Genomic DNA, 23,584 nt, shown 5'->3' with positions numbered 1-23,584 from the left:
ATCAATTCGCTGAAGTTCGCAGCCTACTTGTTGGACTTGGACTACTACTAGCTATTAGTAATAGTCTAATACTCATGTCTTTCTGACAATTAAGGTCAAGGGATGGAAAGGTCGATCGATCTGTACCTAATTATAACTCCGGTTTTGTGGTGAAGGTCGGGGCCTCGGGGGGGAAACAAGCAAACAAGTGATACAACAACTCTGTTCCAAACCTGAGCACCAATAATCCCCTTAGCGACCCCTCCAAGCTAGGCTCCAATACTGTTTAGGGTTGGACAACAACAGTACTTAAGAGAGTCATTTAGTGATATAATGGAGATTAACCATGTGGCCCGATTAGGCCCTAGTCATTTGCAAAATAGGGTTGGACAATCTCATGATGAGGATAATAAATTTAATTTGACGGGACCAATTAGTCAATACTTATAATTATATGTGTTTTTTTTCAGAGGATCTCCAACAATTTTGTTAAAATTTATTTAAAATAGAGAATTAAATGCCAAAATCTTTAAAACATTTATGCTCAAATTCAACAGTTTCTCTATTTTGAATATTTATGCATTTATATTATATAATCCAATTTTTATAACCATAAATTATTTTATATATTTAAGTTGCTAGTTTAAAATAAATGATTCAAATTATTTATTGTTTTAATTAGTTATTATTAAAACTTGAGTTATTGGATAAAGTGTAAGAACACTAAATGCTGCTTATCCAAAATTTTACAGGTTACTACAAGTTTGAAGAATTTTTCTTTCTCTTTTGTCTTTTTTTTTATTTTGGAGAAAAGAATGCTGTTGGAGTGGAAAAATGTCAATATTATGTAAAATCTCACTTTTATTTTCTAAAATGACAAAATTGTTGAAAATGATCTCATGTGTCTCGAGTTGTTTGAGTTTTTATGACATAAATAACTTTTTAGATTCGATGGTCGGACAAACCATGTGATCAATGAAGTTATCCAACTAGCTACTTTCTCGATCAATAGTGAGGGACCGTACCTATTTTACAAAAACGGAAGATTAAGTATATCGATATTAATTTAATAATTGAAAAGCGAAGGGTTAAAAGATTTTATTTTGGTTGTAATATTTGTTCTCTTACGGTCTTACCTATATGATAACATTATATTCTACCTCCGAAAGTTTGTGAATTTTGTATTGTAAAGTAAATTGATGTGAAATTTATATTAAAGATTTTGATTTGTGGATTCCTTAATTGATGCAAGAATAAACGGCGTGCTCGAGCTAGATTTCAAACTTCAATTACTCAGTTCATTATTACAGTTCTACAGTACGTAGAGATGATGGCTGTTGACCTCAGTATAGCACTCAATCAATCAAGGACAATGTTGTAGATAACAATCATTACTTTAATTAATAACTTTCTTTAGATTGATTAGTTATGTCCAACCTTAATCGACACGGGTCAAATATAAATTAAGATATAGTTAGTCAATAACCACCAATTATCACCAACTAAGAGAACATAAATGATCTGAGGTCTGACAAAATTAAATGGAAACAGGAATATCAAATTAAAGTGAGTTTCAAAGCATGTGACGCTCACCACGATTTAAGTAAAGACCTGAAATATGATGAAGATATAGATTTGGTTCGATATGGGGGGTCAAGTTTCTCCTAACACCAGCGATTTTGGATGGAGAATAAAGTAAAACTTAATTAGTGAGTCCAAATCAATCAACATTTGTTGAATACATACCATCTTAAATCAATAATATCCTACCTAGAGGCCATGCCACTAGCTAAGCTACCACCTCCACCAGCTATATAGCTCGAACAATTAGAAAATAATTAACAAAATTAAGTCAAATTCATGGCTTTTCTTGTTCACTTTTGTAGAGCGATATTCTCGATTATCGCTAGTATACAAGCTCTTGCATTTAACAAGATATCATGAAGACATGAATCGATCAGTATATACAAAGCGAGGTAGAGTAGCTGTCTAGTTAGAAATGTACTGTATTGTTACTCGACCGAAACCCTGGATAGATCATAAATGACAATTCAATATCCTTAATTTGAAGATTATCTCTGTGACTGTCCGTTTTTTTTCTTTAATGGTAGAACACAGACTTCATCCTCGCTTTGATACAGGACTAGCTCCGACAATCGCTTTCCCAGTGAAAAGATTCAGGTCTAGAACCTTATTGTTTCCATATATATATATAAGGCTCGATCACATTTCCGCGTACATAAGGCAGGTGCAGCGCCCACTTTTACCCAATCACCATCATAATTAGTGATCGAGGACATCATCGTTAAGCTGCGTAACTCAAGCATAAGTTTCTATCGATCACACAGAAGTCTGCATCACAGATAACAACCTCACCAGCAAGCTGCAAGTAATTTGTCAGGCTTAATTATTGATGATGTACAAGTACATCACCTAAAGCGCGCGACTGCTATCTTTATCAATACGGCCGGCCCATGTATACAAAGAGCTTATCAAGAACAGTTTTATGACTGCAATCTCTGTCAATACCACCAGGAAGGCATGAACTACTGTACACTACTAAGACTGATGAACTGTTTAATAATTAAGCAAATGCAAATATCTATTAGATGATTGCTAAATCCACCAAAAGTGATGATTACGCCAAGATATATAGTTTATCAGGAGCGTGTGGTTTAAGATGGGTGATTAGTGCCTACAACATTAGTAGTTGAACTGATCATCTCGAGTGGAGAAATAATCATTGCGCAGTATCTAATGTTCGTCGTCAAAGGAATCCACCATATTTTAGTGATCAGAATCCTACTAGAGCCCGGGGTATTAGGATATAAGTTTCTGGACCACTCAGGCCCGGCCTATATTGAATCTGACACTTCGGCCCACAATAATTATTTTGTTTTAGTCCTCGTTTTACACAAATACTGATGCAGTATATATAATTGTATACGAGCAAGGAGTGTATAATTGATCGTTATGGAGATATAAACTATGCATAACGATATAAACTGTTACAATTGACTAATATATTGTTCTATACATTCCGTTTATACGCATAATTTTTTTTGTCCATGTTTTGTTTTTTTTTTCTAACAATTGATGCGTATTCGATACGCCGATACTAACTTCAAATTTGTTGTTCCCTTATTTGAATCAATACTCGATATTTCATTGTTGATGCTTTAGCTAGTTTAGGTCATTTTATCCCTACTATAATGAGTTAATCTTCTCAACTCTCTTCTTATGTGAGTTATGTCTTCTCAGCCTTATGTTTTTTTTAATAGAAGACCGGTGCAGCTGCCCTCAAACTTGCATCCTCAAGTTTTTATTAATGAAACTGTCGAATATAAATAAGGACGTGAAATTTAAACCCCTAGTTACAAAAACTTGAAATAACATCAGAAATCCCTACAAATAAGTACTCAACAAATCACCAAATAGCAAAGAGTATTACTATAATGACTACTCTATCAGCCTTTTATTTTGATCAATACAAATGTGAGTGTAAGCGATGATTTTCATGTTAATTGTTTTTCGTAATCGAGAAAAACAGAGAGATTCAAATACACCCCATTTACTAAGGTCCATATACTTCCCGGACCGATCATGGTTGGCCATATGCAGGATAAATATTGGGCCTAGTCCAGAATCCTCTATTTAAAGTTTTAAACCCATAAACTCAGATTTGAGGAGAGCAGAAATATTAGGCTATTAGCTGCACTTCAGCTTGAGCTGAGCAGCCAACAATGGCACCCAAGCAACCACCCAAGAGGCGGAGAATCGCTGAACCACCTCCTCAACCCGCCAGGTAAACACTAATTTCTACATTTCAGTCTAAAAACTTCCGTAAGTTTTGGGTCTCTGTAATTTTTTGGTCCCGTGAAAGTGTGAAACTGTGTTGGAATCTTTTGCCGTCAAATTTTCACTCAGAGAGAGAGAGAGAGAGAGAGAGAGAGAGAGAGAGAGAGGGATTCTCTTCCTGTGATGACAATCCAATACCATTAGCGTCGTTTTCTTTGAAATTTGAATTGGGTTTTCCGTGACACGACAAGTATTTAACTGAAAAGGGCATCATCTCCTTCCCCAAAAGGCCGAACCGACCCCTTTCACGATCAAGTTGCTTAACGACAAGTCGTGTCCTCCACAATCACATGCATGGCTCTTTGTTGTTTTTATCGGATTCTCATTCTCTCATTAACTTGGGCTTTTCTGTAACACCAGCAATGTGTATGTACCGGTTGAGAAGCAATTAGCGGTAAGAACTGCACTTTTTCTCTTGAGTTTCAATATTTTGAAGCACTATTTGTTCACGGTTTTGATGTTGTAGGTTCCGGTGGCTCAAACCAGTAATGGAGTGAGACTGAGTAGTATTCAGCAGGCTAGAGATTTTGCAGTAGCACAAGCACAACAAGATGGGGTGCTTGGAAACTTCAAGATCTTTGATTCACCCTACGGCAATTTTCTTGTTCCTGTAATTCCAACTGCCAAGGAACTAGCTGATGCTTAGTTCCTATTTGTATTGGGAAATGTGGTTACATACTATGTGTAGAAGAATACCTGAATAGTATGAAAGAGTTTGGTCTTTCTATTACTTCCGAAGTCCCCAAGTTCTGTAAAAGTTTCTTAACAGATAAGAACATGCCTTGTTGTTAGTATGATGCTCATTATCCTTTATCTAAAATTAATGATATCGCAAATGTCGCATAAGAGCTTTTGGTATGACATGTTATTAAGATCTTGTGTATAGTGTATACAGTATATTTCATCAACCCTTCAATATAGCTGTGTGAGTCCTTGAAATTAAACAATATCGTATGGTTGCGTTACTATCCAGCTCCAGTTAAACAAAACAAGATTGGAATATATTCATGAAGAAGCAAAACCAGATCATATATTCCATGAAGAATCGAATAAAATTGGGAGAGTGTCTAGTGGCTCTAGTCCATCTGTCTTAGCCAGCAGCAGACAACTTTTCCCCAAATCTGAGTTGACAGATTAAGCATTTCATTGTTTTGGGTGTTTGCAAAGATTGACAAGCTCTGCATACTCCACTAACCAATCATGTTCTGTAAGCAAAGACCTAAGTTTGATCCTTCCAATAACATTGTGATCGATGAAGATAAAATATGCCCATGAATGGAGGAAGGTTTGTCCGTGTCCCTCTGCAATTGCTTTCTCTTTACAACAATGGTTATTTGGTTAGGCAAGGTTTGTTTCTTATTCTGGACCACTTACTGGGTTCCCATTTTTTGAAGAAACTGAATACAAGTGGAAACATCCTAAAACCGACAAATACTACCAAATAGACTGTATGGAGCTGATGTGACCGGAGAATCACTGGCCGGAAATCGTCTAAACTGAGTTAGGGTAATGCTAGATGTACCATGTCATTGTATATATCAAAATGCATAACTAAATACAACTTCGACAATAGAGTCTATTGTATATAAGCAATCATGTTCGGACATGAATAAAACTTATGATCTTGAAGCGCTCTGCACGCCCAATAGCATTATATGTAGTATGAATGAAGGAAAAGGTTTAATACTCCACCTTTTGTCAAACACTAATACATCTATATAAAGTTATAATACACTCTTAATCAACTTGATCAAAATGCAATTTCTTAACAATTGGCAAATGCTTAAATGATAGAGTGATATAGGACAGAAAGTGTTCCAAAATATGTTTCGTTGATTTGTTATATATGTTTATTTGAAGCAAAGAGTCAAGAGACTTGTTCATAGTTATACTTTTGGTGTAGTCTCTAGTTGAATGTTTAGTGAATGGTTTCACATCCAACTCAAGCGCCACTTGCCCCCTTCATTTCAATGATGACTGATTGCTGACTTGGATTATATTCAAATTTGGACAGTTTAGTTGTGAATTTGATAATCAACTCGGAGTTAACATGTAGCATTGATATTCTCTGGGCCCAACCCTTTTAATCCCTATAGTTGAGGACAATCGACCACACGCATTGATGTTAAATCAGAAAATATCTCTCTTCCTTCTTGTTCGTGTACTACTGAAAATCATAATTTTGTTCTCTCTTGTCTCTTCAATAATATTTCACTTCACATTTTACCATAAATACGTACTTTATAACAAGTTTACGAGTGAAAAAAAAATAGTAATATTTTATTTCAATGTAAATATGTGAAATTTACTTTAAAAAAATTAAAATCGGATACACCGGTGTATAAAAAAGTCAGTAATATCATATTTTTTACTAAATTAACATCTCATATACATAATTAAAATTAAATTATAAAGCTATTCAATTGGATAAACATATAATAAAAAAAGTCAATGAATCTAAAATTCTATCCGATTTGTAATTATATTGGATACCTAGTTGTCATTGCAAATCATATAAGGTAAACTCATTAACGTTTTGATCACATATTGGATAATCTACGATATCAATGCCAATCAGATTAACACTATCCCAATCAAATTAACTTCCTATTAACTTTTCACGCGATCCACATCAAAAACTTAATCCAAATCAGATTGGCCGAGTCATCATTCCCACATTGTTAGGATCACGCAACAACATGCAAAAGTTAAACCTATCCTCTTCTTTGAAGCATATTAAGAGAGCCAAAAGTTTATTACACATGTACAAATGAGCCACCACCTCACACGTACCCTTCCTTAAACCTGAAAACTCCAAAACACCTCTCATGGAATCATGTTCGTCCATATGAGAACTCCTTTCCACACTGACAGCCCCATTCTCGTCATTTCACAACCTCCCCTAAGTGTTTGAGAAAATTAGACACCAAGTTATCAAAAGAAAAAAAAAAACCCAAATTTAAGAGCACACTCATTTTGAGTCATTTCTTTGCTTATAAATTTCCTCCAAATTCTTCACCGAAATTTTGTATTGGCCAATTTTCCGATCTGGGTTTTCAGTCTTCTTCTTCTTCTTTCTTACATTTTGTTCAGTACCCAATTCAAGACTAGCTCCTGTTTTCTTCTTAGTCTTCTTTTTCAATCCATGCACTTGATAAAGCTCGAGTCTTTGGGTCAATTTGGATTCAGAGCCCTCTGAAAAGTGATCAAGATTCGATCTTTTTGAGGCTAATTGCGTGATTTCGAGTTGGGTTTTTTTTTGGGTGAGTTATTGTTATGGGGAAGGTGGCGGTGGGGGCGGCGGTGGTGTGCGCGGGGTTGACGTGTGCGGCGGCGGCGCTGCTGGTCCGGCGGCGGTTGAAGAGCTCGAGGAGGTGGGCGAGGGCGATGGCGATATTGAAGGAGTTTGAGGAGAAGTGTGACACGCCGATTGGGAAGCTCCGGCAGGTCGCCGACGCCATGACGGTGGAGATGCACGCTGGGCTGGCGTCGGAGGGTGGCAGCAAGCTTAAGATGCTCATAAGCTATGTTGATAACCTCCCCACTGGGTATATGAAACTCTTGTGTCACCCGCCCTAGTGTTAGTTTTGGTTTCTATCATTTGTTTTAGTTTCTTGAGGTATTGGGATTGGTAAAGGTTGTTAATTTGAGAGTTTTGATTGCTTGGTTTTTCAAAATATTGGTGATTTTTACTTGTTTGTTTTGATTTATGTAAAGATTTTGAGCTTATATCTTGGAATGGGATATTTGAGCTCATAAGAGTTGTGGTCTGTTTGTGTTGCATGATTCTGTATTGGGTCTACAATCTTATCTTTTCATCTTTCTTGCTTTAGTTTTGACCAGCATCACCTTTGCTCTTTCTACACTTTTTTTGTGCTGAAATCTAGTTCTCCTTTACTGTTTCAATTTGCCTCTGGATATTAATTGTAGGGCTACAACTTGGTAATATAAGAATTCGATTTGAGTGTACTGTTTTTTTTTAGTGGATGTAATTATAGAGATATTGGCCTGTCTTTAGGAAAGTTGGTGGTGTGGGATAGAGTAAGTAACTGGGAGTTTGAAGCTTTGGGCCTTATTGTTTACTTGTGTATGTTATTCATGGTGTCTGGCTGTGTTACGTCGTGATTTACGAGCTCTGTGTTCAGTGTGCTTCTATTCTATTCCAAATGGAAAATGAGGGCAGCATTAAGTTGTGGGCATATTGAGTGATTGTTAGAAATAGTTCTGTAATTTATAATTTGGATGCCAAATTCATTGATATTGAAGTCTCATGCTGGGTAGATTGAGGGTCTGTCAGAAGCATAACTCAGTCTCCTTATGCTGTCCTTAATTTTTCAGGGATGAGAAAGGTCTATTTTATGCATTAGACCTTGGTGGGACAAATTTCCGTGTCCTGCGTGTACAGCTTGGTGGGAAAGAAAAACGTGTTATTAAACAAGAATTTGATGAAGTTTCAATTCCACCACATTTGATGACCGGGACTTCAGAAGTTAGTATTTTCTTTAAGCAATCTATCAGACTTCCATAAAGATCTTTGTACTGAACTAATTTGTTATGATTTGGTTTCAGGGATTATTTGATTTTATCGCTGAAGCACTTGCAAAATTTGTCGAGACTGAAGGAGAAGGTTATCATCCGGCTCCTGGTAGGCTAAGGGAGCTTGGTTTTACCTTCTCATTTCCTGTATGGCAAACTTCAATTGCATCAGGAACCCTTATCAAGTGGACAAAGGGATTCAGTATCGAAGACGCAGTAAGCTTTAATTACTTTGTCACTTTTGCTGTATTGACTTTTCCTGTTTTCCACTTCTAGTCTTGTCTTAATGTAATTTTGTAGGTCATCTTTAGGTTTCTCTTTGCTAATGTTTCTACTCATTGTATATCAAATTGATGTGAGAGAATACCATCAGGTGTCCTGTAGTGACAGTTTCTATTTTCTTCTAATGCAGGTTGAGCAAGATGTGGTGGCCGAGCTCACCAAATCAGTGGAAAAAATTGGCCTGGAAATGCGCGTTACAGCTTTGGTAAGTTTGATATGGTTTGTGATTTCAACGGGGATTTTTTTTTGACAAGCTCTGAGGAGCTGATCTACTCCTGGTTAGTGTTTTATTGCTAAGTCTATTTTGGAAAATCCTAACTTCCCAGGTTGATGCAGGTCAATGATACAATTGGAACTTTAGCCGGAGGTAGGTACCACAATCAGAATGTGATTGCCGCTGTCATTTTAGGAACCGGAACAAATGCCGCTTATGTAGAACGGGCACATGCCATTCCAAAATGGCATGGACTTCTACCTAAATCAGGAGAGATGGTTAGTATATGATATATGATGCTATGAATTTTGGTTGATTTACAATGTCTTGATATTGATTTCGCCACTCTTCTGGGAAAGTAATTATAATGTTCGATACTGCTGCCATGATTAATCTCTATTCTTTTAGAACAGAGCTAATCATTCCTTCATTTCATATACAGGTAATCAACATGGAATGGGGTAACTTCCGTTCATCACATCTTCCTCTAACAGAATATGATCAAGCCCTTGATGCTGAGAGTTTGAACCCTGGAGATCAAGTAAGTACAACATTTTATTATATATCTGACTTACTGTGGATGGCTTAATCTAGATTTGACCAGGGATTTTATATTATTTCCCAGATCTTTGAGAAGATTATATCTGGGATGTATTTAGGAGACATTGTGCGCAGAGTTTTGCTGAAGATGGCCGAAGAAGCTGCCTTTTTTGGTGATACTGTTCCTGCCAAACTGAAAGTTCCTTTTGTATTAAGGTATATGTCGATACTTTTGACTGATTGTTTGGCCTATTCCCTGTACTTTGTGGCACTGGCAACTTCTTTTTATTATTTATTCAGCTTCAAGTATGTATAGGCTCTGTAAGTGGAGTGAGTGTTAGCAAATCTTTACAGTGCTATAATTTTGCAGGACTCCGGACATGTCTGCAATGCATCATGACTCATCTCCGGATCTGAGAGTAGTTGGCAGCAAACTCAAGGATATCCTAGAGGTACTTTGCTCATATTCTTTACTGAAATCTTCAGATTTCCATCTCCCCTTGCATTTTAATTTCATATTTGTATCTTTTATTTCCATTTTGGGAGGGTCTGTTACCAATGTGATAACAAGAAAAGGTTGAAGTCGCTGTGTCTTTCTTTGAATGACTTAATTATAGAGTCACATGATATATCATGTTTGCCTCGTCCCTATGGTCATAAGCAAACTTACAGTTCTTAGAGCAACTATAATTCCTTTTTATCTTATAATTTTTTTCTAAGTTGATGTCAAGACAGCAGATTGAGTTTTGGTTTTTGATTTTTCAACAATTGGCAGATTCCCAATACATCTCTGAAAGTTAGAAAGGCTGTTGTGGCGTTATGTGACATAGTTGCCACTCGTGGAGCTCGCCTCTCTGCTGCTGGGATCCTGGGAGTTCTTAAGAAGTTGGGTAGAGACACAGTAAAAGATGGAGAGAAGCATAAGTCAGTGGTAGCATTGGATGGTGGCTTGTTTGAGCACTACACTGAATTCCGGGTCTGCATGGAGAGTACTCTTGATGAGTTGTTGGGTGATGAAGTTGCTGAGCACGTCTCTGTTGAGCACTCAAATGATGGGTCCGGAATTGGAGCTGCTCTCCTGGCAGCATCACATTCCCATTATCTTGGTTTAGAGGAGTCATAAAATAGGCGGGACCAGGGTAGATGAATGAGTGTGACATTCTCAAATTTTTGTATATGTTTCGCTTTCCCCTTGCCTTTACACAACTTGCTTCGGAACAGTTGGAGCTGCTCTGAGCTCCTATTCCGAAAGATGTTCCATCCAACCCTTAATTTATGGTCCTTTGAGGTTGTAATTCTCAAAGGATCATAATTGGCAGTTGGAGTTTTCAGTTGGCTGAAGCTTTAGTGTCACAGCCTGTTTTGCTCCTTTCTGGGTGCCTAGGCTTTCTGTTGGTACAAGTGTATAAGATCATTTCTGTTGGATTACATTATAAAACAGGGGAACGTAAACTGAGTAGTTTTGCGGAATATCCTCTCCACTTCTCTATAAATAAAACAAGAGTTTTATAGGCTCTTTTGAAACCATTTTTCGTTCTCTTTTGACTTTCTATTTGTATTTGTAGCAAAACCAAGTAAAACTAAGAATGGAATGGAACTTCTACGTAGATCTGAGATGGTCACAGCACGGTGCTCCTCTTTGAAGGGATCTCAATGTACATGTGCAAATCATAAACTGCCTACAAGCCTCTTATATTAGCCTACATATACAACACAATATAATGTATTAGTCTAGATGCATGCCTTATATCCCCTTTTATTTGGTGTCGTCCTCTTCTGGGAATGTATCACACATTCGTTGCCAAACCATCTTGATCACCCAACACCCCCTCTCGCCTTGAATTCTTGAGGAGAGGGGCGGTGGCATACTCGGTCTTTTCCCTGCGAACTGGCTGCGGACAAGTTCGAACTAAGATATGCAGAACCTCCTTCATAGAAGGCCTGTTCAAAGGAAGTGTCTCAGTGCACATGATGCCGAGTTTGAACACAGCGGTCATTTCATCCAAGTAACGTGGTTTCTTGACATTATGGTCCAGAGCATCGGCGATAGGTTTGCCTTCTTGAGCATGACGTCTCGTCCATTCGGCAAGAGAAGTGTGCTCATCACCATCATTCGGTTCCCTACCAGTTGCCAGCTCCAGCAGGATGACCCCGAAACTATATACATCAATCTTCTCATTAACTCTCGTGGAATGTGCATATTCTGCAATCATATTGAAAAGAGATATGTTAACTAAATTTAGTCACAGATAACACATTTCCTGAGCATTTGTGTATAACTGTGTATAGGCCATTACCTGGAGCCATGTAACCAAAGGAACCAGCAACAGCTGACATTGTGGCAAGGTCTCCTTGCTTGACCAACATCTTGGCCAGACCAAAATCAGCTAATTTCGCGTTGAAATCAGAATCCAATAGAATGTTACTTGATTTCACGTCTCGATGCACAATGGGTGGAACACAGTCGTGATGCATATAGCAGAGGCCCTCAGCAGCTCCCACTGCAATTTGCAACCTCTTACGCCAGTCCAGGACAGCATGATGAACTGAACTGGAGAGGTTGGACAGGGGTGGCCTATTTTTCTTGTTCAACCATCGATCTAGGCTTCGATTGTCTGAGTACTCGTATACAAGAAGTTTCGAAGTCTCACTGGAAATGCAGCACATCAGCTTCACTATGTTGGCATGTCGAATTGAGCTCAGTATCTTGACTTCTGCAAGAAACTCTTTTTCAAGCCTCTCCTCCATGATCTTCTTGTTGGTCCAAATCCTCTTTGCAGCTACAAAGTCACCTGTACGATTCACTGGTACACGATAGACCTTCCCAGATCCACCACTTCCAATCACATTGCTTTCAGTCAACCCTGACAAGATTTTTGAAGTTGTGAAATTCAACCTCTGAAATGAAGTGAGCTTCCAGTCTGCATCTGATCCATCCTTCCTTCTCAAGTAACCTCTAACAAAGAAGACTAATAACAACAAGACCAACAGGAACAACATTGCGCTTAGACTTAAGATCAAAGGTAGAGATCGATTTGAATCCGTATTGGAATTTGATGATTTAGAGCATATATTAATATTCAAACCACTGGTGCTTGTACAGAGACCAGTATTGTTCAAGAAGCTTTTATCATACGCAGAGTTTTCAAATGAAGTTGGGATCTCTCCAGTGAGGAGATTTGAAGAAAGATTGAGAGTGTTGGGTCTGAGAATGCCAAGTTGATTCGGAATTTGGCCCGAAAATTGGTTCTCTGAAAGGTCCAACGCAGTAAGTGATTGCAAAGCACCAAGCTTCTCTGGTATTGGTCCAGAGAGGTGATTTCTACTCAGATTAAGAACGTTTAGCGACTCCCATGAATCAATTTCTGTTGGAAGTGGTCCACTAAGCCGATTCTGATGAAGGTAAAGACTTGCCAAGCTCGGAAGAGTAGTCAATTCCCCAGGAAAACTACCATTGAAGAGGTTGTTACCAGCATCAAATACTTGCAACTTCTTACAGGAAGACACCCCTCTTGGAATCTGACCTGAAAACTTGTTGTCTCGGATTTCCACCCTGAGAAGATTATGTGACATCTTCTCAGGAAGTTCACCCGTAAACGAATTGTTGCTCATTATCACATAACTCAAATTCAATGCATTCCACATACCACTAGGAATGTCCCCAGAAAACTTGTTATCTTGAACTTCAATTACCAATAAACTGTCACAATTTTCAAGAGAGCTTGGTAGCTCTCCAGTGAGACTATTCTCATAAGCAACTACTCCCACAAGCTTACCATTTTTGCACAAACCGTCAGGCAGCTTTCCTGTCAACCTATTCACCGAAACCTGGAAATCTTCAAGCGGCGAATGCTTTCCAAGCTCTGGAGGAATTGTTCCTGAAAGGTTCATGTTGAACATTTTGAAAATCACAAGATTTGGCAGGAGGCCAATTGGCTCTGGAATCGGACCAGAAATACCATCATTGTAGAACAAACTCATATCTCTCAACTTGGTAAGGTTGCTGAAACCTTGTGGTATCGGCCCTGTGAGCTTGTTCTCTGAGATGTCGATGATGGTTAAGTTGTGTGCTTCAACCACTTGAGGAATCTCCCCTGATATCTTGTTTTTGAAGAGATATATAATGCTCAAATGCTTCAACAAAAACACACCACTTGGTATTTTCCCGCTCAAGTTGTTTTGCGCCAAATCCAATTCTTCAAGTGCTTCCAATTCTCCAACAGACTCTGGTATTTCTCCAAACAAATTCACTTCACGAATCCTCAATATCTTCATCTTCTTCAACTTGGTGAAATCAAAAGGCAGCTTCCATGGCGCCATTTTGGGAAGCCAAGACAGCCAGAGGACCTCAAGGTTGGAGAGGTTACCTATTTCTGCAGGGACAGAGCCGTTGAGATCGTTTGTGTATAAATGCAAAGTTGTCAGCTCCTCTAATTTCCCAATAGAAGCAGGAATATCGCCGGAGAAGTTGTTGCCGGCGAGGATGAGCGTCTTAAGCTTAGGCAATCTGTCGATATCATCAGGAATAGTCCCAACAAAGTAGTTTTGCGAGAGGTCCAAGTACTCTAGCTTGGAGCAGTTGTAGAGAGACAAGGGAAAATCTCCCGGGAGGTAGTTATCACCAAGGTCGAGGTGTGTGAGGTTGTTGAGGTCACAAATGAAGGATGGAACTTCAATGGTGAGGTTTACGTTGTAGAGAACTAAACCGGTGACGGAGTTTCCGGTGCAGGTGATCTCAGGCCAGTCACAATGAGAGCTGGAGTTTGATGTTGAAGTCCACTGGCTGAGGGCCGGTGGAGATAGCCAATATGACTTTAACTTGAGCAGGACTACTCGTTCCTTGTCTTGAAGGGACTGAGAGTCGGCATGGATGAGGAAGATGAGGAAGAGAACGGTGCAGAGAGAAGGTATTGATGAGGTCATCATTTGGATACGGAGGTACGAAACAATGAAACCTGGGGTTTCAGAGCTGTATGTGTGAACTCAGGAGCTGATGATTCAGAACAAGACAAGTTGGTCTAGGAAACGATATGATCGTTTTCTTTCAAGGGTGTGAATGTCATATCAATGTTGTGGAAGTTGAATAACATCATTGAAGGGCCATGTGGAAGACCTGGAAAAGTTAGTCAATGAAGTTTATGTGATACCAATTACAAGTAGCGGAAGATCTGCGGCTATATCAGCTGATAAAGTGATATGGAGTTCATATCCAAAATTAATTGGCAATGAATGGAGTGACTCAAATCCTTATAAATCCACATGCTAGGTCATAATTCTCAATGTGAGATTTATATTCTCAACACGCCCCGCATGTGTGACGAATTTTCAAGCCATACACGTGGACAACATTTTAGATGACGTGAAGTCTGTGTGACTATTTGAGCTTCACACGTGAACGTGGGTAACCCGCTCTGATACCATGATAAAGTGATTTGAGGTTCACATCCAAAACTAATTGTCAATGAATGGAGTGACCCAAATCCTTATAAACACACATGATATGTCATAATTTCCAATGTTGGATTTATATTCTCAACGTCAGCTAGCTATTGTCTTATGCTTTTGCTCGAATTACAAGCATGGAACGGTGATATTAAATTATTAATTGATCAACCAGTTGACTTGATCTCGTTGTTTTGCTGGGAATGCTGGCGCTGCTTTGGAGAAAGGGTTCAAAACATGTATGTTTACTAAGTAATTTCCAGGAAATAGAGTGATAGAATATCACTTTTCTGAGTTGGATGCCCGCGCGAGTTGATTTATTAGGAGCAATGTTGGACAAAAGCACTATGTTTTAACGTCATTTAGACGACTCGGTTGAATAATGCTAGATGAATCACATTTTCGGCTGTATGGAGAGAAACAATTTGGGTTCGTCTGGGTTACATCGTTGTACACCATACAGCAGGTGCTGAATGGCTAGCAGGGTCTGTCATTTTCTGCACGCAGTGGTGGTGGTGGTGTGTGGTTGGATGTGCCGGCGTATACCATATAGCCGCGTAGGATAGATTTTTCCAAAACAATTTAGCATCTAGCATTATTCTTCTTATTGTGTTGTCGGAAATAATGATATAGATCAGACATGTAAGGCTACAGACTAGGATGACGAAAGCAACGTTAGGGTGAACAAGACGGCATTTGAAGCTGCCGAGAAGGAGGCCAACAGGCATCATATGAACAGAGAACGCCATTGTTGAACGTAGACTGGAGAAAAGTAGTGTTTTTTCGTGATTGAAGAGTTTGACTAATATATTAAAGTCGTGTATAGTTCCCTATTCTCCATCCAATGAGTAATGATTCCGTTAGTCTAAAACTAGAATTTCTAGCACGTAAGATTGTTCAATGACTCAGACATGAAGAGAAAAAATGGTTTGAGTGGTTGTGTGGTAGACTGAGGATTGGGAAAACAAGGGGGTTCTAGAATGATGGGTGAACTGTGGGTTGGGTATTTGTCCTTCAAGTCAAGACAATTACATCCATTAAGCTAGACGTGGTTGATTTTGGGGCTTAAATATGAAGGTGGGTATAATGTTTGTTCAATTGATGTTTTAGGAGAAGAACAGTCTGCTTGACTAAACCGCAAGGCACAAACTCCTCCCCCATTGTATTCCTTTTTAGTATCTTTCCGAAATGCGCACGCATGTATGTGACCTTTTGCTATGCATCTAATCTACAAATTGGTTACTATGACATCATTCTGACTATGATCAACCATTTTGCACACAATTGTTGGTATAATAGTTCATTTTCGCACGCTGAATGCAATGTCATGCCAAAACATGTTAAACTCTGAACACTACTTCCTTGAAAAAGATATGTGACAAAAGGTCGAGAAACTTTGGGGCATAATAGTTAGGATCTTTTTATTGTAAGTGTATATATCAAACTTGAAATGACATTACCATCGTACCCGAATCGATGAAGATCCACACACCAATTCATATCGACCCGGATTGTTCCACCAGTGACACATTGTTGAGTCGCTCCAGAGCCACAATGAGTGCTTGGGTGCCCAAATTGCCTTCACCATGAGCCTTGAGGGACAAGTAAAGCTGCTGCGCCAGCGCCAAACCCGGCAGAGCCAGCCCCATGTTCTGGCACTCCTTCAAACAAATCCCCAAGTCCTTGACAAAGTGATTCACATAGAATCCCGGCTCGAAATCCCTCTTCAGAATCCTCCGCCCATACAAATCCAACGACCTCGACCCGGCCGCCCCGACCGATATGGCATTCAGGAACAGGCCCACGTCAAGCCCAGCCTTGTGGGCAAACACCATGCCCTCTACTAACCCCAGCATTGTTGAGCATATGATGGTCTGGTTCGCTAGCTTGGCAAACTGGCCCTTCCCAGGGGCACCCATGTAATTAACTTTCCCCATGAGGGCAAAGAGGGGAGTTAATTTCTGGACGACGGATTCTTCGCCTCCAGCGAGAATCGCGAGAGTTCCGTTTCTCGCGCCGACGTCTCCGCCGGTGACGGGCGCGTCGATCGAGGAGCAGCTCTTGGCGGCGGCGGAGTGCGAGATCTCGACGGCGAGGGAGGGCTCGGAGGTGGTCATGTCGACGAGGACGCCGCCGGGGCGGAGGCCGGAGAGGGCGCCGGAGGAGGGGTCGAGGAGGACGGAGCGGACGTCGGAGGGGTAGCCGACGATGGAGAAGACGACGTCGGATTGGGCGGCGACGGCGCGTGGGGAGTCGGCGAGTTTGGCGCCGGAGTCGAGGAGGGGCTGGGCTTTGGAGATGGTGCGGTTGAAGATGGTGAGAGTGTAGCCAGCTTTGAGGAGGTGGCCGCACATGGACCGGCCCATGACGCCGGTGCCGATCCAGCCCACGCGGGTTGTTGATGGGCTGACGGTGGACTCGGCGGCGGAGGTGGCCATGGCGCGGCGGAGAGGGGTGAAGTGGGAGTGGGAGTGGAAGTGATGGGAGAGTTGGGCAAGGAGTGGTGGTGGAATGCGTTTGACTATTTTGAGGATCATCCTGTGTTCTTTATCATCTCTGTTTGTTTGGTGAGCTCTTTAATAGATCCAACGGTCCATTTGCAATGTTGAGACACGTGTTTGAAATCGATTCTCAACGTCCTACCAGCAAGGTCTTTTTTTTTCTTTTCTTTTTTTCCGGTAGCCGTGTGCCTTCAGAAGGCTAAAAGCTTCATAGTTGAAAGAGATCATAGTCATCAAAACGCAATTGCGTTTAGGTGTAATCTGATGTATTTACAAAGCTACATGTACTGAATGACTAAACGAGAAGAGGATAGAATCACCTATTAGTGAAACCTACATTGCTAAAAACTTCTGTGATCAAAGTAGCAAAACCATAAGTTCCATAGACCGGGGGAGCTTTTCCACAACTCTAGGCCACATAGTTCTTTCTCCGCAAATGGCATCATTCAATTTCTGGCTCAATTGAATGCTATGAGTGCAACTCCTATTTCTAAATGGCACGCCATCATTCAATTTCTAGCTGCATAAACTACACACAGAATGCTGCTACCAGTGCAACTCCTACTTCTACATAGCACACTATCCAAAAATAATAGGACACCGGTCCTTGATACCAACTCGTACTACGGTAACATTACAAGTACCTCTTTTTCCAAGCATTGAAAGATCATGGAACCACAAGACCACATAAAGTATAAACACAAACCAAATCATAAGGCCATGGCCACTATGTCTAATGCAAAACCCTAAACTGCTATAGTTTGACTTATGTTTTAGAGCTAACCAAGTGAGTGTGAAATTCACACCTAGTTCTGGCAGGAAGTACCTGCATACAAATGACCATTAAAAGCAAGCTCAGAAGTATACAGTAGTAAACACATATAACACAAGTGACAAGATTTTAAACCAATTTGCAGAGGTAAAAAAACAAAGCACATAATCTGCTATGCAAGAAATCATCTCAAAACGTGCATAATCTCAAGAAGCTGTGTTAAAATTCAACAGAGGTCTGATATTAACATCTATTTCAACTTCGAAATTTAACCAACAAAACCCATCAGACCAAAAGTCAAGCCTTTATCATCTAACACTTCACATTTCAAAAAGCTTTAATCTTTCATATGCAAAGCAAGTCAGAGTGAGACAGACAAGTAAATGCAGAATTGCAGAGAATGATAGCAAATTGGCTCTAAACAAAACAAAGTTAGAAGTTAATTGCAGATTTGGGATTCTCCAAAACATTTAAAAGTATAAACACAAGAGAAGCACCAGCTCAAATGATAACATTGCTACCATGGATGGTCTCTGCAACTAAACCAAGCTTGAAGAAGAAGAAAATTCTAGAGAGATTGAAGAAAATATCTGGAGAATTTGAAATAATGAGCCCTTATAGCAAATTGTTACAGCACACTACTATTTGAAGTCAGAATAACAAAGCAAACAAACTATTACAGCTTGCAACAACCATTCCGCATTGCAAGCCTTCCCACATCATCAACAAAACTTGCATACTTGTTAACAATAGCATCCCTTATAGAGCCAACCAAGTTAGTACAGTATTCACACCTAGTTCTAGCAAGAAATGTTTATACACGTTTCTGCAGTAGCAACCCCATAATGACAAGATTTCAAACCAATTTGAAGAGGTCATATACCAAAGCACTGAAACTCATAATCAGCTATCCAAGAAGGTCTAATCTTTACATATACCTCCACTTCAATATCTACACAACATAAACTCTTATCAGAACAAAGGTTAAGCCTTTAACATCTACATTTCATAAAGGTTTGATCTTTAAGCAGAACTGCAGAGAATGCTAGCGAAAAGGTACTGAACATAACAACTTATAAGTTAAATGCAGCTTCGGGATTTTTCTTCCTCCCAAACCAAGCCAGCAACAACATTGCATTGTCGCCAGTGAAAATTTCAAAATACATCATTGAAAAAACAAACAGTATAACACACCTACAGAGTAGTCTGATTATTCAAACATTTCCAATACCTAAATACAATTACTAACCTTTCTTATCAAAAACACATCCTTACCATCACTTGAACTCAAAACTCGGCACCGGAGGCGCATCGAAGCTCTCCAGAACCTTCGTCTCGCTCCCGCCGCTCGGCGCCTCCGGCTCTTTCTTCCCAAACAACCCTCCCAACCACGAAGCCGCACCGGAGCTTCCTTCGGCCTCCGGCGCACCCATCGGAGGCAGCCCGGTCGGCGGCGGCATCCCAGGGATTCCGGCCATCTGAGCAGCCGCGGCCTCCTCAAACGCGGCGTTCTGCTGATGCTCCGTGAACTTGTTCAGCATGATCCCGGCGCCTTCGATCAGCGACAGCAGCACTCCTCCCATGAGAGCCGACCTCGCCGTCGCGCCCATCCCCTGCCGCATCGAGAGGAAGCCGCCGGTGGCGGCGCCGGAGATGATCGAGTTCCAGGGGTCCTCTTTCTGGCGCAGGTACACCATCGTGCAGTCGAAGGTGGAGAACAGGCCGCCCCAGACGGCGAAGCTTCCGCCGACGCGCGGCGAGTTCATCCGGACGGCTTGCGCGCCGCCGGCGAGACGCGTCCCGCTGGGGGAGTTGTAGATCCCTTTGAAAAAGTGCCACGCGCCTCCTCCCACGGCGCCCATCCCGAACGCGCCGCCGACGTCGTCCAGGATCCGGTCCGGGCACGGTTCCCGTGAGGTTTCTGGAGTTCCCATCTGTCTGAGTTTCCTAGGGTTCGAATTGAGACGAGAGAGAAAGAAATATCAGGCGGGGAAGAAGAGGGTTATATACTTTTTTTATAGACGGAAATACCCTAGCTTGTCGTAGTGGATTTGCCCCTTTTTCACAGTAATAAAAGGGTATTTCGGGCACTTAATCAGACCTTTTTATCCTCAACCGCAAACGGCGTCGTTTGAGACCAGTCTCTCCTTCCTCCATTCTTGGTTTACTTACAGAAGGGGGCAGCTTAACGTTAGTACGTTACTATGTGGTGCGGATAAGGTACCCAGCATTCTGAAAGCTTTATACTCTATTCAATTTCTGCTTCAAGGTCTGTTCTTTTGGAATCAGTTATCTAGTTTTGAAGTTTGGAGCTTTAATTTAATTTTAAGTTACTACCATCCCAAATTCCCCAATCACACATTGTATGCTACTAATGTGACCTCAAGCATTTACATTGGTTATTAGGGTTTGCTCAAAACCCAAAACATTCATGAGGGTCTGCTTCGATTTTTGCTTCAAGTTATTGTCATGAGGACGCTCGGCGGCACCAGCAGTAGTCACCCATCACATTTAGACTGGGCTGCAAGTCTTCCGGAGGATCTTGTGTTTAGTATTCTGGTACTCGAACCGCCAATTGACCATGTCCGTTTCGCTGCCGTCTGCAAGTTCTGGCGTTCCCTTACCAAAAACTATCTTTCAACTCATCGCTTTCCTAAATCCCGTCCCATGCGCATGTTCCCAAGGAGTATTGGTACTACTTCATGGCTACTATATAGCCTAACTGTCTGTAGTAAAAATTACTAACATAAGATGTACGATGCATGGTTTTATTAATCTCATGGGAAGAAAATACTATGGCTGCGGACCACAGTAGATGATCAGCTGGCTGGACTTCCTGTTCTAAACCTCATAAAACCATTCGGAGAAGTAGTAATTCCTCTGAAGCTGTCCCCTCTGCATGACCTCAGAGCCAAACGAGTTCCTAAAGCTGATCTTGTCCGGCGATCCCACACTAGAAGGGGACAACAGCTTTACGTACGGTTGTAGCATCATACAAATACAATCAAGGTTCCAAGCTTGCTTTCACTAGAGGGGGGCAATGTTCTTGGACTTCCATAGAAACCAACTCGTATTATTCGTTTACTGACGCTGTATTGTACAAAGATCAAGTCTACGCAGTTGACAATAATTATGGAAGAATTGTGTCCTTTGATGTTAACAGCTACAGTACGTTTTGGTTGGTCACCACAGGCGAATGAAAAAGATACACAAAACTAGTAAGATGTCCTCATGTTCTCGCTCATATATTCTGGAATCAACTGAAGGAGAGCTGTTGCATGTTCGAAGATATATGAAACAACCACGAACAAAGAATCAACTGGCAATGCCTGTGACTCACAACTTCAAGGTTTACAAGTTGGTGTTCGACGACAAAGGATCCATTGTGAAGCAGGTTATGTTGAGAACCATATATTGGAGATGAAACTCTATTTGTTGGTGACAGGTAATCAGTGTGTGTTTCGGCCTTGAGCTTTTGCTGCAAACCGAACTCCATATATTATACAAGCTCGTTAACTGTGGATGATGAATACGTAAACTTTGTAGAGAAATCTGATATGGGAATTTTCGATTTAGAGCAGAAAACTACTACTCTTATACAATTTCCTCAGGATTTAATGTCCAGTTACATATCACAACCTGGAATTTGGATTCTGTCTTCAGTTGATGGCATCTGCTGGCTCACTCTCTCCATCAACTCAAACATCAATCGAATAGAAGGAGCTTAAATGAGATCATCAGCGTGCTGTCATCTCAGTTCATATTGAAGCATCTTTCCATTATATAAAAATAATAAAAATTAAGTTCTGAGTGCTACTCAGTTCATATATGGTACTCAACTTAATTGATGATGAGATCGACTTGCTTGTGAGAAAAACTGCCAATGTGATTCATCACCTGTTTGATGAACTTAATTAAAATTAAAAATTCATAGACTGCTGTGATTATCCTGCAACTATTTATTGTCATTGTAAAAACTAAAAACTATATGTTCCATACAACTTTACATTTGATCTTGGCATTTTAGCATATTACAGATTAACCATGCATGATCACCAGAGTGGCCAGAAAGAACAATGGTCCGTTTGTAATTTTCGAATAAAACAGCAGGATGCAGGAATGGTCTGTACAGACGTACAGTAGTGATTAAACTAGAGTGAGTAGTGATTGAACTAGCTCTGCCTCGCTCGTATCCCCGGCTAGTAGCTCTAAATGCAGGCTAGGTATAAACTATAATGTTCTTACACTGTAGCCTTAATTATAGGCCAATGGTACAAGAAATATGTTGGACATGATGAAACTTACTTCTAGCAGGGTATGGCCTCGAACGCAGTCACTTCGTCATCATCGGCGGAGCCTGAAGAGCTCGTTCCAGGATGAGTGTAGCTACCTCCAGAGCCTCTTCCGTCTGGAAGTTATCAAGCGATTAAGTGAATCCACATTGTGCAGTTTATTGAATTGGATCTAAACCAATTAAAAGCCTCTGATTTCGTTTCGCTTTGGGAGTAACCAGCAGAGCTAGATTTAGAGCTAGCCCAGCATGGGATGATCGAATATTTGCGAATACAAGCGTAGATCGTTCGTACGTGTGGATGGTGGAGTTTTTAATAGAATATTTGCAATTGTAGAGATTAGGACAAGCTCTGAATTCAAAACCGAGTGAAATACCACATTTGTGATTGTGAAACTGAAGTTGTTTTGCGCGGCTGTATGCCATGTATACAGCAAAACACAGAACCCTTTGTTTTGCAGGCAAAAACTAAACCCATATCTCATATCTGTCAGACCTCTATGCGAATCGTTATTATCGAAACTTAATTAGTAGCCAGCTTGCTAGCTGTTACTTTCTCCTCTATGATCTGCATAGTGCATAGTACTGATCCATGCATGGAAATCCCAGAAAACTAACAATCATCTATGCCCCCAAAGAACTTTAGGTGCATGTCAATATCAGAAAGACTGGTAGGTTAGCATTGTACCCCATATGTCCCATACAAATTAACAAGAATTGTCCCATTGCTAATTATAAATCCATCAATCCAGAATGAGCTTCTGTCTTTCGCTAACATGGTCCAACGCCTTCTAAGCTGGCAGGAGCATGTGAGATCTGATGCGATTGAGATTCGCAGGAACTTGTTAATATATATAGTAGGATGATCTCTCTAGTTTCCCCAACTCCTTTCCGGCTTTCCCTCCCGCAGTTAAGGTATGTATATGTATGTTTAAAGCTAAACCAGCCCGTGACAAATAACTATTGACTTTTTAAGAAATACAAATACCTAGCTAATATGCATAAATTCTTTCCAACCTCTTGCCTCTTGCGATAATGACCCGCAGTCACTAATTAAAAGAAACTTTTAGGGTAAATTTCTCATATGATACCTAATGTTTGGCTACTTGTCAATTTGGTACATGATGTATGAAACGGACAATTTGGTACCTAAAGTTCTCGAATTTAGG

General features: G+C 40.4%; 4 protein-coding genes and 1 pseudogene across 4 annotated transcripts; 2 read left to right on the top strand and 3 right to left on the bottom strand.

Moving 5' to 3' along the window:
• Positions 1-6,774: 6,774 nt before the first annotated feature.
• Positions 6,775-10,947, top strand: LOC126805071 (hexokinase-1). The gene is made up of 9 exons (XM_050532168.1): positions 6,775-7,385; positions 8,176-8,326; positions 8,407-8,589; positions 8,786-8,860; positions 8,992-9,147; positions 9,312-9,410; positions 9,495-9,625; positions 9,780-9,861; positions 10,185-10,947. Exons 1-9 carry the CDS (start codon positions 7,114-7,116, stop codon positions 10,530-10,532), a joined length of 1,497 nt encoding a protein of 498 aa, XP_050388125.1. The 5' UTR covers positions 6,775-7,113; the 3' UTR covers positions 10,533-10,947.
• An 86-nt stretch (positions 10,948-11,033) lies between these two features.
• Positions 11,034-14,408, bottom strand: LOC126805070 (receptor-like protein kinase HSL1). The gene is made up of 2 exons (XM_050532167.1): positions 11,707-14,408; positions 11,034-11,612 (listed from the first exon to the last, which is right to left on the bottom strand). Exons 1-2 carry the CDS (start codon positions 14,333-14,335, stop codon positions 11,197-11,199), a joined length of 3,045 nt encoding a protein of 1,014 aa, XP_050388124.1. The 5' UTR covers positions 14,336-14,408; the 3' UTR covers positions 11,034-11,196.
• Positions 14,409-16,191: 1,783 nt separating this feature from the next.
• LOC126787869 (probable 3-hydroxyisobutyrate dehydrogenase-like 1, mitochondrial) lies at positions 16,192-17,403 on the bottom strand. The gene has a single exon (XM_050513782.1). It carries the CDS (start codon positions 17,386-17,388, stop codon positions 16,348-16,350), a length of 1,041 nt encoding a protein of 346 aa, XP_050369739.1. The 5' UTR covers positions 17,389-17,403; the 3' UTR covers positions 16,192-16,347.
• A 1,776-nt stretch (positions 17,404-19,179) lies between these two features.
• On the bottom strand, positions 19,180-20,108 carry LOC126786281 (mitochondrial import inner membrane translocase subunit TIM17-2-like). The gene has a single exon (XM_050512055.1). It carries the CDS (start codon positions 20,056-20,058, stop codon positions 19,402-19,404), a length of 657 nt encoding a protein of 218 aa, XP_050368012.1. The 5' UTR covers positions 20,059-20,108; the 3' UTR covers positions 19,180-19,401.
• A 915-nt stretch (positions 20,109-21,023) lies between these two features.
• On the top strand, positions 21,024-21,852 carry LOC126793475 (uncharacterized; annotated as a pseudogene).
• Positions 21,853-23,584: the final 1,732 nt, after the last annotated feature.

The sequence above is a fragment of the Argentina anserina genome, chromosome 1 (genome assembly GCF_933775445.1).
Source record: "Argentina anserina chromosome 1, drPotAnse1.1, whole genome shotgun sequence".
Lineage (NCBI taxonomy): Eukaryota > Viridiplantae > Streptophyta > Magnoliopsida > Rosales > Rosaceae > Argentina > Argentina anserina.
Note: the sequence above shows the minus strand (reverse complement) of the source record. Positions and strands in the feature narration are given on the sequence as shown.